This window comes from Colobus angolensis, unplaced genomic scaffold (assembly GCF_000951035.1).
Source record: "Colobus angolensis palliatus isolate OR3802 unplaced genomic scaffold, Cang.pa_1.0 Scaffold53, whole genome shotgun sequence".
Classification (NCBI taxonomy): domain Eukaryota; kingdom Metazoa; phylum Chordata; class Mammalia; order Primates; family Cercopithecidae; genus Colobus; species Colobus angolensis.
In genome coordinates this window covers 12,237,830-12,256,587 of record NW_012118821.1, presented here as the reverse complement: position 1 = coordinate 12,256,587, position 18,758 = coordinate 12,237,830, and the positions used below count along the sequence as shown (strand labels likewise).

Genomic DNA, 18,758 nt, shown 5'->3' with positions numbered 1-18,758 from the left:
GGAACTACCATGTTGGAAGGGAATGGGGCAGGCTCCTTCTTGCTTGTATGATCTAGTCATTGCTGTAGGAGGTACCATGTTGGATGAAGTACCATGTTGGATAAGTGGCACAGTGGATAGAATCCATCTCCATTGTGACCATGAGTAGATTCCTGCTATTAAATTGGAGTATGACTTATGCAGGGCTTGGGGGTGAATCTGGAGGCACAGGTGGCCAAGTCTCCCATGGGCCTGCGGCCCCAGATGAGGGGCCCCCAGATACAGATCAGGGACTTTGCACCCCAGAGGGCTGCCTTCTGGCCCCTCCCAGATTTTGCTGTCTCCCCAGAGGTGACCACTGTTTTGATCTTCATCGCCATAGTCAGTTTTCCCTGACCTGGCTTTTATAGGAAGGAAGTTAGATGGTAACCCCTGGGCCTGGCTTCTCCACCTCCACTCACCTTGGAGATGTAGTTGCTCCTGCCTTGCTGAGGGAGATACTCATCATTACAGGGCAGGTGTGGGTACCTCTCTGCTGAGTGCCGGTCAATGCTCCCAAGTGGCTGCTCCAATCTGCACTCCCAGGAGCAAAGTGTAAGAGTCCCACGCCCTCCCCAATCCCCGCCACTGCAAGCCCTTTCATTTTATCCCTTCGTTGGGGGGGGGGGGGTGGCATTTCCTGTGTCCTGTGGTTTAACTTTATTTTTTCCTGGTGACTAAGCACTTTTAAAATACATTCATTGGCCATTTGGAGACTTTTTTTGGGGGATGTGCCAGTTCAAATATTTTTGCCATTTTTGATGAGTCTTATTTGATTTATAGATGCTCATATTTTCTGAATATGACTTCAGTGAGAAATGTTTTACAAATATCTTCTCCCACCCGAGATTGGCCTTTTCACTCTCCATGCTGTCTTTTGGAGAAAAGTTGTTCATATTTTTAATGAAGTCCCATTTATCAATTACTTATTTCGTGGAAAGAAAACTTTTTTTGTTGTGTTTAAGAATCTTGGTTTCTCTGAAGGATGTGAAGGTATTTTTCTTGTGTTTTCTGCTGAAAATGTTATTGTTTTACATGTCACATTTAGATCTGTGACCCATCTCATTTAATGTTTTGTGCAATATATGAGGTGGCAACCATGGTGTGTGTGTGTGTGTGTGTGTCTGTGTCTGGGTGTGTGTGTGTATATTGTAAACCAAAAATAAAATTCTAAGTACTGCAATCATCTGAATTGACCCTTCCTCTCAGCAAGGGCGTTCCAAAACTAACCTGAAAAACTAATTCAGACCATGATGGGGAGAGCAAGGTCAGATGTGCCTCATGACACCCTCCTCCCTTTTGGAATTACTGCTAGAACAGACTTAACTCTAGAAAAAACATTTACAATCTATTCTCTCAGAAGCCCGCTGTCTGGAGACTTCACCTGCATGATGAAACCTTGGTCTCTACAACCCCGTGTCTTAACCCCGACACTCCCAAGTCCTTAGACAATAACTTTACTCTTTCAAAAAATTGCCAATCAGAAAATTTTTGAATCTACCGTTGACCTGGAAGCCCCCACTTCCGGATGTCCTGCCTTTCTGGACTGAACCAATGTACATCTTACATGTATTCCACTGATGTCTCGTGTCTCCCTAAAACATATGAAACTGAGCTGTGCCTCAACCACCTTGGATACGTTTCTCAGGATCTCCTGAGGGCTGAGTCACTGGCCATTGGTCACTCATATTTGGCTCAGAATAAATCTCTTCAACTATTTTACAGAGCATGACTCTTTACTAACAATATCTGTAGGTGTGTATGTATATATAGAGGCATGTATATGTAGGTAGATTTGTATGTGTGTGTGTATATATATAATAAAGAGAGAGGTCTGTATTTATAGAGGCGTGTGTGTGTGTGTGTATGTATAGATGTGTGTGTGTGAAAGCATATGTATGTGACATTTAATGTATTCTGAACTATCCTTTACCCAATGAAGTGCACCAGTGCCTGCATCATGAATTGAGTAGCCATATGTGTGTGGGTGACGACTGCTAGACTCTTACCATCATGTATATAATTATGAGAGAGAGGGAGAGAATGTGAGTTAGGCAATTAGCCACACTCCTCTTTGCGCCTGCTGAGAAAAAGACACAGGGACCAGCAGCATCAGAACACCTTGCTGGGGCAGCTCTGCACTGGGGTGCAGGTGGCAGAAGCCTCACGGGATTCTGTCCAGCAGGAAGAGAGGCCGGCTTCAGCCCCTCCCGCCTGACAGCGCATGGGTCCTGCCTTGCCTGGGAGGAGGAGCCCAGGATTGGAGGCAGGGGCTGCTCCCGCCTCCAGAGGTTTCCAGGAGGCTGCATGTTGTGCCCTGCCGGCATCCACACATTTGGGCTATACCCACTCCCAGATGAGGACACTCATGGACTCCCTCTGGCCGCACATGGAAGCCGGGCCTGTGGTCTGCATCTCGCCACGCTCCACACAGCTCCTGCACGCATCGGCTGGGCTCGCAGATGTCATGTCCACCTCCTTTCCTCTTCCCTGAGCCTCTGCTGAGCCCTCCCGACCCAAGGGTCGGCTGGTTCCTTCCCCGCCAGGGTCACTTCCATGACTGGCTTCATCCTCAGAGCCTTCCCCTTCCTCATCTGTAATGTGGGAAGTATTCCCACCGCACAGGGCTGTTTTTGGTTAAAAGGTAGCACTTGTCAGGCTCCTTGCACGCCATCCACAGCCGGACATCGTAAGAGTTATGGTGACTGTCACTTTTCAGCCACTCCTCAGCCTCGGACCTCTGGGCTCCTGGCCATGGTATTGACCACAGAATGTTATAAACAGCCCAATGTGTTTTTTTACGAGAGCAGTTGTTGAAGCCTCCTGCAATTAAATGATTGGAGATTGATTGACTTGGGAATATCACCACATCACAGAATCAGAGCAAACTTTTTCACGGCGCAGGAACAACATCAACTGAGTGGTGAGTTCTGAAGGACCTGGCCCCTCAAGGTAGCGCACACCCTCGATGATGGGTGGAGCCAGGTCACAGGTGAAATTTCCATCCAGGCGGGACAGACTCAAGCTGGGACTGGGTTCCCCTGACGCCGGCTTGCCAAACGTGCTTCCCTCCTGGATGCACAGAGAACGAAGGTGGCGTAGACACTGTGAGCTGCAGGAAGCGATCCCACCAGGGATGACAAAGCCAACTTCCTTCATTGCAGCAATTCCGCACTGAGCCGCTTTCACGGGGTTCATGCTCTGTCCCATACAGCCTTAAAGCCCATGAACGTGGGAGGAGACGACCACGTCTGAAAGGAAAATTCCATATAGGCATGTAAGTTATTGGAAGAACCCTTAAGATCTACCTGGGTTTAACATATAATTTGCTACATATAACTTGGTATATCATTCTCTATAGTCATTTGCCTACAAATAATCAAAAATATAAATTCAATGTTGCATCTCCCATCCAGATGTTTTATATTAAAAACACCTCATATCTGATGTCTGACAGCTCTTTTCTTTTTTTCTACCTATTTGCCTTGAATTCACATTCATAGTCACCTTGTTTTCCCTCCCACTTTGTTTTTCATTTGCATTTTGACCTAATTTATGAAATTATCCAGCAGGGTGAGACCTGGTGGAGTTTTGCTGGATGCAACTCCTCGACACAATCGTCTCCTTTTAAGAAGTGCCTGTAGATTGAAAGTTCAATTGCTCGAAACGGTTTTTTACTAAACGACAAATGTGTCTATTAAGAGTTTAAGTTGCACTTTTAAATCCATCAGTGGCACTAAGACATCATTTAGCAATATTGACACTTGAAGGGATAAAACAAAAAAAACAGAAAATACCTTTGACCTCAAATAAATGTATTAGTCTTTAAGGAAAAAAGAGGTGGAATTGCCCTTGGCGTCTTAGGAAATCGCAGAACATACGATGGGTATAAACGACGCCAGAATACACAAGATTTTCAAAGTTTTTGGAAAAAGCTGAGCTCATGCCGATTACAGAAAGCATTTGCATCTTTTGAAGGGTTTTCCTCGGAGGGTTCAGATGTGCCTCAGGGATCGTGCTGGTGACAATCCCAGCTTTTTGCAAACTGTCTGGTCTTAATTGCCTTCAATCAAGTCGCTCCAACCGAGATGGGAAAAATCACAGCTGAGTTTCTTCATACTTCCAGCCACCTGACAGGGCGTCAGGCATCTTTGGTGACAAGCTGGATCCTTGGGCACCTGGCCCAGCAGGACTGCAGGGTGTCAGCTGCTCCTGGGTGAGCACCTCCCATACAGAGAAGCAAACCCCCTCATCCCATGTCCCGCCGCCGCCCAGCTGAGAAAGAGGTGTGGTTGCAGAGGAGTGGAAAGCTGATTTCTTCCACTGTTTCTCTCCCAGCATGTCACACTGCATTGCTGTGTGCTTCTTTTCACAGGCGGCACACACCTCTGGCACTGAGCGTGTCCATGTGCTGTTACTGGACAGCCACACCTGGCAAACATATTGACCTGTGTCTCTCAAGCCTCAGGCCACAGCTTCACGCTCCAGCTCTCTTCAAGATGGAAGTTTAGAATTTCTTTTCTCTTTGGAATTCAGAAATCACAAAGTCTCCATTGCCAGGTGCCTGGGAGAGGGGAGCTAGTGTCCCAGGGAAATCAGAGTGACTCGGAGCCTCGGCGGGAGCACAGACCTCGGTCTCCCTCCTAAAACTCTCCTCCGGAAATGTTTCTCTTTGCTCATTTTGTCAGCTTTATGATCCTTTTTCCGATGCTGCCGTTAATCCAGATCTAATGAAGGAACAGTGCGGTGCAATAGCTTTCCACTGGGAAAGGGTCTTTCCAACAGGAGCTGAGCAAAGTCTCAGAGGGACCCTCTCAGTCCTGCTGACCTGCTGACCGTGAAGGTGACACATTTGCGGAACATCCACAACAAACATCTGTGAGTGCTCTTGGGCTGTTGTAATGTCCTAGTGAACTGCTGAAATAGAAAAGTCAATCAGCAAAAAAAATCACCGCTTAAGCAGTTAAATTAGCATTTCATTATTTTTAATTGAGTGATCTAGCACCTCCCTATGAGCCACACTTTATGGAATTTCAATAAAGACCAACCAATTGTAACGAATCTGAACACTTTATTAAAGCAATCTTTCCAGTCTTCAGATGCTGACGTCTTGCAGCTAATTATATGCGTTACTCTCCCACACATTTTTGCAAATTGAGCCACTTTGGTGTACTGGAGATTAACAAAGTATTAATAATAGAGTTATTCTCCCCTTACGATCCTTGCAGACATAGAGAAGTAACCATGTCCCCAAGCCTCCTGCCGCTGCTGACCACTCATCCTCGAAAGTGTCCTAGATGAAGTAGCAGCAGGTACACGACAGTAGGAATAAAAGCTCCTCTCCTCTAATATCCGGAGCTGCATGGTGGCCTTAGAGACTTTTAAACTGGAAGTCTCAGCTCTTCAGTCTACCTCAAGAGCAAAACGAATCTTTCCTTCACAAATGTTGCCCAGGTTACAAACAGTTCTGAGCAGAACCTTGGTCCCTTCATTCCTATGCAGAACATCTAAATCAGTCATATTTAATACGAATGACTAATGTATGTTATAACCATAAAGGCAATGGTAACTTAGTGACAAAACCGCAACTAATTTTTAAATATTTATATTCCCAAACATTCCAAATGTTTTAAAAAGTTGTTTATCTTGTCATGATTCTTGTAGACTTCACTCCTTATATTTTCTAAGTGTCTACATATCAGATACATGGGAGGATTTTCAAAGCCTGCATCCTAGTCATGCCTGACTCTTCCGTCCTATGCCTTGCAAAGGCTTCCATTCCAATACCAGTTGTCCACGATGCAGCTTCAGACTCTGCAGACTCAGCCTTGGTTGTGTTGCTTGACTCTGCAGCTGCCACACACAGAACCCCAGTGCCAGTTATTCCCGCAGGGCTTGACTGACAGATACCAATGGACCCAGATATCATGACAAGGTTAGACCCAAAACAATCTGTATTTATTTTTAACAAAAGGAACCTATTTTTTTCCAACAAAAAATTTCTGGTTTTTTCTCTTTGAATTGACTTTTATATTCTAATTCCCCTATATTTCCTTCCAAATCCAGAATAATTTATGCCTTGTAAATTGAGCCATTTTATTCCAAATGTAGAATATTTTATACTTGAAAGTCCTTTATTTTTAATATGTTTTACATAGTTCTTTATTTTACCTATCCTCTACAGATATTTATGCTCATGGTATATATTTGGCATATTCATTTATATATTCTTCACATTCATATAGTCCTACCATACATTTACATATTTGAATATGTATTTTATTTTGTATGTTACATTTTTATGTATGTTATAAATTTTAATTTCCTATTTAGAAAATGTTCAGTGAGTACAAGGGTCTCTGTTCATGGTTTTCTTCAAGATTGAGTTATTTTTTACACATTATTAGAACATAATCGATTTAATCAGCATGGATCTATGACAGATGTTGGTAATTATTATGCATAGAGATAAATATTTAATGGAATTAGTTTATTGATGAGATGGGTGGAGTTTCCGTTAGTTCCTTCAGCAGTTGGCTGAACATCAGCTGTTGGCCAAGGGGCCATGCATCCTGGTTACCCGAGGTCCTTCCTATTTATGCCTTCTACCCCAGGAAACTATTAATAATTAACAGTGCTCCTGTCTCCTCAAAAGTATTCCACTGTAGTTAGGAATTACATGGCCATCCTACATACTATAGATCAGACAGTTCAGCAGCAACCCTGTGATTATTTTTACCTTTGCAGATGGAAGGTGCCTAGAAACCCGCCCCTGGGACTGTGTCACTGGGAAAAGTTCTGCCATAGGAATGCCATCTGGCCCTCAAAACTCCTTCTGAGATGTAGAAGAAAATGAACATATGACGAGCTATCATTAAAATGATTTTTATTCATATATCAGCAAACAATTCAATAACATTGTCCTCCAAATTTCTAAACAAAATATTGGAAAATACCTGATTCGCACAAGGATTAGTTACCAGTCTTTAGTCTTTTATTTCCTCAATTTCTAGAAAATGTTCCAAGACACATCAAGTGACTGTTAATTGTGCCTACACCCCTTCAACTTAGGGGCACCTTGCTTAACACAGTACACTCGGAACTAGGTGTGAAATCAAAGTGTTCAACACACCTTTACCTCATCATGCACTTCAAATACATTTTTGTCAGAATATATTTTGACCAACAGAACGAAACTGCAGACCAGCCTACTTATGGGAAACCTCACCATCTAGCCTACTGGCTGAATCCATTCTCATCACCAAATCAAACAGCCAAATACAACCAACTCTCTCTCTCAGGAGAGACTTAACTTTATTTTTAACTTATTTTATTTTTAATTCAAATTCATGTATTAATGGTTCCTTTGACAACCATCTCACTTCTGAAATCAGAAAACCAGCAACTTCCTCAGTTCCCGCAAGCTCGCCTGGACAATCACACAAGGCAGGAACAGGCGCGACACCCTGGTGGCTTCATGGTGCTTTGATTAAAGGATGTTTTATGCCAAAGGATTTCAAATGATCTCTTTGTTTGGAGTACCAGAAGTTTCTCTCCTCCAGAGAACTGCCCCTGGTACATTCTAGAAGGGTGGGAGACCCTCCTTCGGAAAACAGTAGGAGAAACTTTCCAGAAGGGGAGTGGGAAGGAACCCTGCAGGCAGCCGCCTCCAGACAGCATGTGCCGCGCTCAGGAGAGGGCGCCTGTGGGAACCGAGCCTCTGGGATGAGCTCCCTGGAATCCAGCCATGACCTGGGCCTCCAGGAGGCATTTCGGGTCTTCTGGGGAGCTGTGCCCCTTGGGCCTCCGTAGAGACCCCACGTACTCACCCTGAGAATGGTTCCTTATATCTGGGACTCAGCTTCTGTGTTCTTCTCCGCCATCTCAAACACATCCTTGCGTTTGTCTCCACAGAGACCACCCCAGATGGGGTGCCTCCAACATAGCCCTGGCACGATGGCTCCCTCCAGTCTACGAGGACGGCTTCAGTCAGCCCCGAGGCTGGAACCCCAGCTTCTTGCACAACGGGTTCCCACTGCCCCCGGTGGGTATTCGGGACACTGCTACCCTGGACGAAGATCGGGTCCTGTGATGCTGAGGGAGGGAAATAGCCGTTTACTGGGTTCTTGCTCATGCTGGGCGCCACGTGCAACTCCCTCAGATCCTCCCAGCCTCCCTTTGGTGTAGCAATCACTGTTTCTGCCCTATGGCTTAGGCGCCAAGGCTCAGGGAGATTGGAACCCTGCAGATTTAAATTAAGTTCTCTCAACCCTAACATTTCTGTTCCTGAAAATCACTTCGGTGTTTTCAGGTAAGTTCCTTTACCCATCATGTGGGCTCGGTACATCCCAAGATGCCTTTGAGTTCAGCAATCCACTCGCTGACGTAAAGATGGTCACTTTTCTCCCAGAGGTGAATTTATTTGCTGAACAGTCATGGCCTAGTAGAATCTATGGGTCTATTTGGTCAAAAAATGGGTCATTTTGCTTGTAATTTAACTACTCATTTCAATGAATCAGCCAGTCTGTTTGCTCTTGTGCCATGTTCAGTGACGACATTATCTAGAAATACAGCAGTAGATGTTCTGTTTAGCCCAAAGAGGCCAGGTAGTAGGACTCAGGTCTGACTCAGACCAGCTGTGGACAGATATACCAGCACAGCGTTCCCCTACGAAAGCCAGCAACTTTACCTTGGCTATTTTCCCAGGTGGGCTTTTAGTAAGAGGACCTGGTGTGCCCAGAAGCCGTGAGCAGCCCTGGGTAGAGCTGGAGGCTGAGTCACTGAGGACAGCTCAGTTCTCCCAGCAGCTGGGACGAGGGGATTGGGCTCACGCTCTGCTCCCACTGGCTTCCTGCAAGTCACTTGCCTTCTTGGCCAATGACAATCCCTAAAATGGGATAACACTGTCTTACCCACCTTGTGCTTAACAGTAGAGACCAGTTCAACCCCCGAGGCTTCTTAAACTCTCAGTAGTATGAGCCTATGATTCTGTAAACCCATATTTGCTCAGTATTATATCACTGTTGAGAAAAATCAGAGTTCAAGTGTCCTTAAATGTAAGTTGTGTCAGTTTTCTACTCAGCTGTGACAAATTACTCCAAATTTAGTGGCTGAAAACAACATAAATGTGATCTTCCAGTTTTGTAATCAGTGTCTGATGTCTCACTTGGCTTAAATCAAGGTGTGGCAGAGCTGGTTCTTTCTGGGAGTTCCAGTGGAGAACCCCTTTCCTGGCAATTCCAGTTCTGGAGGTGCCCGCGTCCTCTGGCTCGTGGCCCCTCCTTCAAAGCCAGCAATGTTGTATGTCTCTGTGCCTTTGTTTAGAGTCACAGCTCCACCTCCAGTCAGGAGAGGGCCTCCAGCTTTTAGGACCCAGGTGATTGGACTGAACACTCGTGGAGACCCGGGACAACCTTCCCATCTCAAGGCCCTTAATGTAATCGCATCCGCAGGCTCCAAGGATTCGTGAATGGATGTTGTGCAAGAGGCATTTTTCTGCCTCCACAGATGACCCACTGACCCTCAAAGATTCACGCCCCGTCCTCGTACGTAACATGCTCACCCCATCCCACGGTTCCCCCAAACCCCATCCCATGACAGCACCAACTCCAGGCCCAAAATCCAATCCAAATCTCGCCATATAAATCATCCACATCAGGTAGGGCAGGCTCAGGGTAAGATCCATCCAGGACAAAATTCCTCTCCATCTGGACCTAGCCTGTGAGACAGGGAAGCCTGTCGTCTGCTCTCCAGATGCCCTGGCAGAACGGTGTTAAACGTAACAGCAGCAGACGTCTGGGTGGAGAAAGGAAAGGAAGGGGAGTCACTCCTCCCAACCCACATGGAAATCCAGCCAGGCAACGTCCCTTAGGCTTCAAGGCCAAGGAGTAATCGCCTGTGGCTGGAGGCTCTGCCCTCTGAGTCATGGACTCAAAATAGACGACTCTTCACTTAATCCTGACAACAACCCTGAAAGATCAACCTTTCTGTATTAACTTAAAGATGAGGAAGCGAGGGCTGAGGGAAGTTAAAGCCAGGCCCTCCGGCCACCACAAACCAAAGCAGGGATTCGAGTCCAAGGCCTTCTGTCTTCAAAGCTCACGCTCCTCCCGCCCTAGCTCCAGGGCACAGATCTCCTAGCGGCACCTGGAGCTCTGTGAACAGGAGCCACACTAGGAACTACATGATCCCAAAGCGCCATCTTTCTTCTCCATGGGGTCTCCTATGGCCTGACCAATGGTCTCTTCCTACCCAGGTCCGGGAGGTGACACGACATGTCATTCAAGTTTCAAATGAGGTTGTCACAGATGATGACCGCTATTCTGACCTCCTGATGGCATGGGGACAATACATCGACCATGACATCGCGTTCACACCGCAGAGCACCAGCAAAGCTGCCTTTGCGGGAGGGGCTGACTGCCAGGTGACTTGTGAGAACCAAAACCCGTGTTTTCCCATACAAGTAAGTTTTAGGAAACGTTGTTATGTTTATTATGAAACTAAGTGCTATTTAAAATGTCAAACAGAACAGTACAAAATAAAATGTGAATGTCTGTTTCTGTTGTCCTAGTCCCAGGGGTAACAGTTGTGAATATCCCGTGCATCTCACTGGAAATTATCTGGATACACATATATATAGCGTATAAGACAGCGTGTGGGCAGATGTGTATATGGCATCTATGATAGTGTGTGGTCACGTGTATATAGCGTATAGGATTATGTGTGGGCACGTGTATTAGCATATATGATCGTGGGTGGGCATGTGTGTATATAGCATATAAGAGTGTGTGGGCACATGTGTATACAGCATATAAGATACTGTGTGGGCATGTGTGTATATGGCATATAAGATAGTGTGTGGGCATGGGTGTATATATCGTATAAGATACTGTGTGGGCACGTGTGTATATAGGATGTAAGATAGTGTGTGGGCACGTGTGTATATGGCACACAAAATAGTGTGTGGGCATGTGTCTATGGCACATAAGATAGTTGTGGGCATGTGTGTATATAGCATATAAGACAGTGTGTGGGCACATGTGTATATGGCATATAAGAGAGTTTGTGGACTTGTGTGTATATAAGATACTATGTGGGCATGTGTATTTATAGCATGTAAGTTAGTGTGTGGGCACGTGTGTAAATAGAGCATGTGATCCCATGTATACCTGCGCTTTTTCTCATCCTCTGTGTCACATCATGTGCACGCTCAGTGCCTGGTAAGGACCACTCAGCAATAGTTCTTATACATGTCTGCATAGCATTAAGTGAACAGAAATGTTGATTGTTTGTGACTTCTTAATATTCCATTTGTGTGTGCATTGTAATCTGTCTAACCACGTCCCTTATTAATGAGCATGAGTTGCTTTCTGCTTCGTTGCTGTTTTTATGCTGTCACAAATAATGAAGCAAAGAGCACACGTGGCCCTCAGTCTTTGTGCACATGTGTACACCTGGTGGATCCAGGGGTAAGATTGCTAAGTCACGGAATTTTGATAACTATTGCAGAATTACTCTCCATTAATATTGCACAAATGTTCACTCTTACCAGAAAAGAAAGAGACAATATAGGTAGGCTTTTAATTTTACTTCTGTCTGGAAGCCAGCCTTGAAGTTAACAAGGGACATTTTCTTTATTTTATTTTTCTTTTCTTTTTTTTTTTTTTAAAGATAGGGTCTCATTCAGTCACTCAGGCTGGAGTGCAGTGGTATAATCTCAGCTCACTGCAACCTCTACCTCCCAGGTTCAAGTAATTCTTCTGCCTTAGCTTCCCGGGTAGCTGGGACTACAGGTGCACCCCACCACACCTGGCTAATTTTTGTATTTTTAGTAGAGATGGGGTTTCACCATATTGGCCAGGCTGGTCTCGAACTCCTGACCTTGTGATCTACCTGCCTCAGCCTCCCACAGTGCTGGGATTACAGGTATGAGCCACCGTGCTCAGCCAGCAAGGGACATTTTCTACTTAAGAGCACAGATGATTTCAGGTTCGTGTCCTCTCTAACATTCATTCAATAAAACTTCACTGGCAGTTATTCTGTGCCCTGCTGAGCTGTGTGCTGGGCAGGGTGAAAAGGAAGACAGGCTGGTCCCTGGAAGAGGGGCAGGACAGTTACATAAACCAGCAGTTATAAAATTCTGGGCATCTGCAGAGAAGGTCCCAATGGGCAAAATCAAGGTATCTAAACCAAATATCCCAAAAGGAATAATATTGGGGGAAAGGAGGAAAAGGAGCACCATAAAGATTGTATCAATCATAGAAACTGAATTTCAGCCCGTTCCAGCCTGTCCCTGGGAGGAGGTCACACTCTCTCACATGCGGGGCTCAGACCCTGGATGACGGGGGGAGTCCCTCGCTCTTCTCTGCAGAGCCTCCTCACCAGCCATCCCTGAAGTGACCCCCGCTGCAGCATGTCCCTCTAACCTGGGGGTTCATTCTCTTTTTTTTTTTGAGCTGGAGTCTTGCTCTGTTGCCCAGACTGCAGTGGCACAATCTCAGCTCACTGCGACCTCCAGCTCCCAGATTTAAGCAATTCTCCTGCCTCAGCCTCCTGTGTAGCTGGGACTCCAGGCATGCACCACCATGCCCGGCTAATTTTTCTATTTTCAGTAGAGACAGAGTTTCACCATGTTGCCCAGGCTGGTCTTAAACTCCTGACCTCAACTGATCCACCTGCCTCGGCCTCCCAAATGTTGGGATTACAGGTGTGAGCCACCACGCCTGGCCCTAGTGTTCATTCTTCATACCCAGGACCCCAAAGTTCTCATCTGTTAACACTGGAGCTATTAGATCTTGGAGAAGTACCTGTATCTTCAGCAATGAACAGTCAGCCAAGCAGAGGCCCTCGTTCCCAGCTAAGTGGCTCCCAAGCAGAATCTCTGCAAAAACTCTGTGATTGAGCTAACAGCCACTCCAGTGAGATGAAAAATATATGATATACTCTAGGAGTAGCTCCGTAAACCCAGTAGATGACACATCATAAATCAGTGCTTTTAAATGTTTGACGTCCTTTACACTGAAACCATCCAGTTTAGTCTCTGAGTATTTACAGTGGAGTGTGAGGGTAAAAGTTCTTAGTGAGTTCGGAGCAAGTTGGGACTTTAGAATCCCAAAGCAAAACAGAAAATGATCCACATAATTTATCATATCTATGTTTATTCAATTTTCCTTAGAGAAACATGTTTCCAGCAACTCCATGAGACTATAAATTAAAGTGTTTCGAGTCTCTGACTACTGCCTCACTCAGCCCAGGAGCATCTAGGGAGCTGTGAGAGCTTCGCAGCATCCTCTATTTTAGGACCAGGCTTTTCTTCATGCCCTCGCTCCTTCTGGTCTCAGCTAAGTGGGGATGCAGCCAGCCCGATGATGTTCCACTGGGTGCTACAAACCCCCCATCCACTGCAGAAAATATGTAGCTATGAATGTATCAAAAACCTAAAACCTACCCAAGCCTTCTCATGCACACCAATGTGTATCTCTAGGTACATAATACAAAGTGGAGTTAGTGGATTATGAATTATGTTCAGGTTGGAATTTTGTTATTTCCATAAGTTATTGGCAACAGGTGGTGTTTGGTGACATGAGTAAGTTCTTCAGTGGTGATCTGTGAGATTTTGGTGCACTTGTCACCTAAGCAGTATACACTGAACACAATTTGTAGCCTTTTATCCCTCACTCCCTTCCCATCATTTCCCCCTGAGTCCCCAAAGTCTACTGTGTCATTCTTATGCCTTTACATCCTCATAGCTGAGGTCCCACTTATGAGTGAGAACATAAAATGTTTGGTTTTCAATTCTTGAGTTACTTCACTTGGAATAATGGTCTCCAATATCAACCAGGTCGCTGCAAATGCCATTAATTCATTCCTTTTTATGGCGGAGTAGTATTCCATCATATATATATAATCGTGTGTGTGTGTGTGTGTGTGTGTGTATTTCACAGTTTCTTTATCCACTCGTTGATTGATGGGCATTTGTGCTGCTTCCACAGTTTGGCAATTGTGAATTGTGCAGCTATAAACGTGCGTGTGCCAGTATTTTTTTCGTATATGACTTCTTTTCCTCTGGGTAGATACCCAGTAATGGGATCGCTGGATCAAACAGTAGTTCTACTTTTAGCCCTTTAAGGAATCTCCATGGTGTTTTCAACAGTGGTTGTACTAATTTACGTTCCCACCGGCAGGGTAGAAGTGTTGCTCCCTTTTCACCACATCCACACCAACATCTATTATTTGTTGATTTTTTTATTGCGGCCATCCTTGCCAGAGTAAGGTGCCATTGCATTGCGTTTTGATTTGCATTTCCTGATGATTAGTGATGCTGAGCATTTTTTCATACGTTTGTTGGCCATTTGTGTATCTTCTTTTGAGAATTCTCTATTCATGCCCTTAGCCCATTTTTTGATGCGATTGTTTGGTTTTCCTTACTGATTTGTTTGAGTTCGTTGTAGATTCTGGATATTAATCCTTTGCCAGATGTATGGATTGTGAAGATTTTCTCCCACTCTGTGAGGTGTCTGTTTACTCTGCTGACTGTTCCTTTTGCTGTGCACAAGCTCTTTAGTTTAGTTAAGTCCCAACTATTTATCTTTGTTTTTATTGAATTTGCTTTTGGGTTCTTGGTCATTAAATCCTTGCCTGAACCATGTCTAGAAGAGTTTTTCCAATGTTATCTTATAGAGTTTTTATAGTTTCAGGTCTTAGACTTAAGTCCTTGATCCATCTTGAGTTGTTTCTGTATAAGGTGAGAGATGAGGATCTAGTTTCATTCTCCTACACATGACTTGCCAGTTATCGCAGCATCATTTGTTGAATAGGAGGTCCTTTGCCCACTTTTTGTTTTTGTTTGCATTGTTGAAGATCAATTGGCTGTACGTATTTGGGTTTATTTCTGGGTTCTCTATTCTCTTCCATTGGTCTATGTACTTATTTTTATACCCATATATGCTGTTTTGGTGACTATGACCTTACAGTATAGTTTGAAATCAAGTAATGTGATGCCTCCAGATTTGTTCTTTCTGCTTGATCTTGCTTTGGCTATGCAGGCTCTTTTTGTGTTCCATATGAATTTTAGGATTTTTTTTCTAATTTGGTGAAGAGTGATGGTGGTATTTTGATGGGAATTGTGTCGAATTAATAGATTGCTTTTGGCAGTATGGTTGTTTTTACAATACTGACTCTACCCGTCCGTGAGTATGGGATGTGTCCGATTTGTTTGTGTTGTCTGTAGTTTTTTTCAGCAGTGTTTTATTTTGTAGTTTTCCTTGTAGAGGTCTTTCACCTCCTTGGTTAGGTATATTTCTAAGTATTTCTTTTCTTTTCTTTCCTTTTTTTCTTTCTTTCTTTCTTTTTTTTCTTTTCTTTTCTTTTCTTTTTTTTTTTTTTTTTTTGCAGCTATTGTAAAAGGGGTTGAGTTCTTGATTTGATTCTCCACTTGGTTGCTGTTGGTGTATAGAAGAGCTACTGATTTGTATACATTAATCTTGTATCCAGAAACTTTGCTGAAATCTTTTATCAGTTCTAGGAGCTTTCTGGTAGAGTCCTTAGAGTTTTCAAGGTAAACGATAATATCTTCAGCAAACAGTGACAGACTGACTTCCTCTTCGCTGATTTGGATGCCCTTTATTTCTTTTGTCTGATTGCTCTGGCTAGGACTTCCAGTACTACGTTGAAGAGGAGTGGTGAGGGTGGGCATCCTTGTCTTGTTCCACTTCTCAGAGGGAATGCTTTACATTTTTCCCCATTCAGAATTATGTTGGCTGTGAGTTTGTCATAGATGGCTTTTATTACATTGAAGTATTTCCCTTGTATGCCTATTTTGCTGAGTTTTCATCATAAAGGGATGCTGGATCTTGTCGAATACTTTTTATGCATCTATTGAGACGATCATGTGATTTCTGCTTTTCATTCTGTTTACGTGATGTATCACATTTATTGACTTGTGTATTTTAAGCCATCCCTGCATCCCTGGTATGAAACCCACCTGATCATGGTGGATTATCTTTTTGATATGCATTGGACTTGGTTAGCTAATATTTTGTTAAGGATTTTAGCATCTATGTTCGTCAGGGATATTGGTCTGTAGTTTTCTTTTTCAGTTATGTCCTTTTCTGGTTTTACTATTAGGGTGACACTGGCATCATAGAATGATTTAGGAAGGGTTGCCTGTTTCTCTGTCTTGTGGAGTAGTGTCAATAGGATTGGTAACAATTCTTCTTTGAATGTCTGGCAGAATTCTGCTGTGAATTTGTCTGTCCTGGACTTCTTTTGTTGGTAATTTTTGTGTTACCATTTCAATCTTACTGCTTGTTATTGTTCAGGGTATCTAATTCTTCCTGATTTAAGCTAGGGGGGTTATATCTTTCCAGAAATTTATCCATCACCTCTAGGTTTCCTAGTTGATGTGCATAAAGGTGTTCATAGTAGCCATGAATGATCTTTTGTATTTAAGTGGTGTCAGTTGTAATATCTCCCATTTCCCTTCTAATTGAGCTTATTTGGATTTTCTCTCTTCTTTTCTTGGTTAACCTTGTTAATGGTCTATCAATTTTATTTATCTTTTCAAAGAACCAGGTTTTTATTTCATTTATCTTTTGTATTTTTGTTGTTGCTGTTTCAATTTCATTTAGTTCTGCTCTGATCTTGGTTATTTCCTTTCTTCTGCTGGGTTCGGGTTTGGTTTGTTCTTGTTTCTCTAATTCCTTAAGGTGTAACCCTAGATTGTCAGTTTGTGCTCTTTCAGATTTTTTATGTAGGCATTTAGGGCTATGAACTTTCCTCTTAGCACGGCCTTTGCTGTATCCTGGAGGTTTTGATAGGTTGTGTCATTATCGTTATTCAGTTTGAATAATTTTTTTTTTTTTTTGAGATGGAGTTTCACTCTTGTTGCCCAGGCTGGAGTGTAGTGGCACAATCTCAGCTCACTGCAACCTCCACCTCCCGGGTTCAAGTGATTCTCCTGCCTCAGGATCCCAAGTAGCTGGGATTACAGGCTTCCACCACCACGCCCAGCTAATCTTTTGTATTTTTAGTAGAGATGGAGTTTCACCAAGTTGGCCAGACTGGTCTGGAACTCCTGATCTCGGGTGATCCACTGGCCTCGGCCTCCCAAAGTGCTAGGATTACAGGCATGAGCCACCACCTGGCCCCAAAGAATTTTTTAATTTCCATCTTGATTTCATTTTTGACCCAGTGGTCATTCAGGAGCAGGTTGTTTCATTTCCATGTATTTGCATGGTTTTGAAGGTTCCTTTTGGAGTTGATTTCCAGTTTTATTCCACTGTGGTCTGAGAGAGTGCTTGATATAATTTCAATTTTCTTAAATTTATTGAGGCTCATTTTGAGACCTATCATATGGTCTATCTCAGAGAAAGTTCCATGTACTGTTGAATAGAATGTGTATTCTGTGGTTGTTGGGTAGAATGTTCTGTAAATATCTGTTAAGTCCATTTGTTCTAGGGTATAGTTTACACTCTTTCTTTGTTGACTTTCTGTCTTGATGACCTGTCTAGGGCTATCAGTGGAGTATTGAAGTCCCCCACTATTATTATGTTGCTGTCTATCTCATTTCTTAGTTCTATTAGTAATTGTTTTATAAATTTGGGAGCTCCAGGGTTAGGTGCATATTTATTTAGGATTGTGATATTTTCTTGTTAGACAAGGCCTCTTATCATTATAATGACCCTCTTTGTCTTTTTTAACCACTGTTGCTTTAAAGTTTATTTTGTCTGACATAAGAATAGCTACTCCTGCTTGCTTTCGGTGTCTATTTGCATGGCATGCCTTTTTCTACCCCTTAAGTTTATGTGAGTCCTTATGTGTTAGGCATGTCTCTTGAAGGCAGCAGATGGTTGCTTAATTCTTATCCATTCTGCAATTCTGTATCTTTTAAGTGGAGCATTTAGACCATTTACATTCAATGGTAGTATTGAGATGTGAGGTATCATTCCAGTCATTGTGCTGTTTGTTGCCTGTACACCTTGGGTTTTTGTGATTTTGCTGTTTTTTTAAAATTGTATTTTTGTTTTATAGGTCCTGTGAGATTTATGCTTTAAAGAGGTTGTGTTTGGATGTGTTTCCAGGATTTTTTTCAAGATTCAGAGCTCCTTTTAGCAGTTCTTGTAGTGCTGCCTCGGTAGGGGTGAATTTTCTCATCATTTGTTTGTCTAATAAAGATTGTATCTTTCCTTCATTTATGAAGCTTAGCTTCACTGGATACAACATTTTTGGCTGATAATTGTTTTGTTTGAGGGGGCTAAAGATAGGGTCCCAAACCCTTCTAGCTTGTAGGGTTTCTGCTGAGAAATCTGCTGTTAATCTGGTAAGTTTTTCCTTTGTAGGTTACCTGGTGTTTTTGTTTCACAGCTCTTAAGATTCTTTTCTTCATCTTAACTTTAGGTAACCTGATGACAATGTGCCTGGGCAATGATCTTTTAGTGATGAATTCTCCAGGTGTTCTTTGAGCCTCTTGTATTTGGTGTCTAGGTCTCCAGCAAAGCCAGGGAAGTTTTCCTCTATTATTCCCCAAAATAAACTTTCCAAACTTTTAGATTTCTCTTCTTCCTCAGGAACACTAATTATTCCTGGATTTGGTCATTTGACATGATCTCAGACATCTTGGAGGCTTTCTTCGTATTTTATTATTCTTTGTCTTTGTTGGATTGGGTTAATCTGAAGACCTTGTCTTTGAGCTCTGAAGTTCTTTCTTCTGCTTGTTTGATTCTATTGCTGAGAGTTTCCAG

At 43.4% G+C, this 18,758-nt stretch overlaps 1 protein-coding gene across 1 annotated transcript in view; it reads left to right on the top strand.

Moving 5' to 3' along the window:
• Positions 1–18,758, top strand: part of TPO (thyroid peroxidase) — a 152,134-nt gene that overhangs the window by 73,448 nt on the left and 59,928 nt on the right. Inside the window, exons 4-5 of the mRNA XM_011960987.1 lie at positions 7,933–8,062; positions 10,274–10,480. Coding sequence (XP_011816377.1) covers positions 7,933–8,062; positions 10,274–10,480 — 337 coding nt within the window. The remainder of the gene's footprint in view (positions 1–7,932; positions 8,063–10,273; positions 10,481–18,758) is intronic.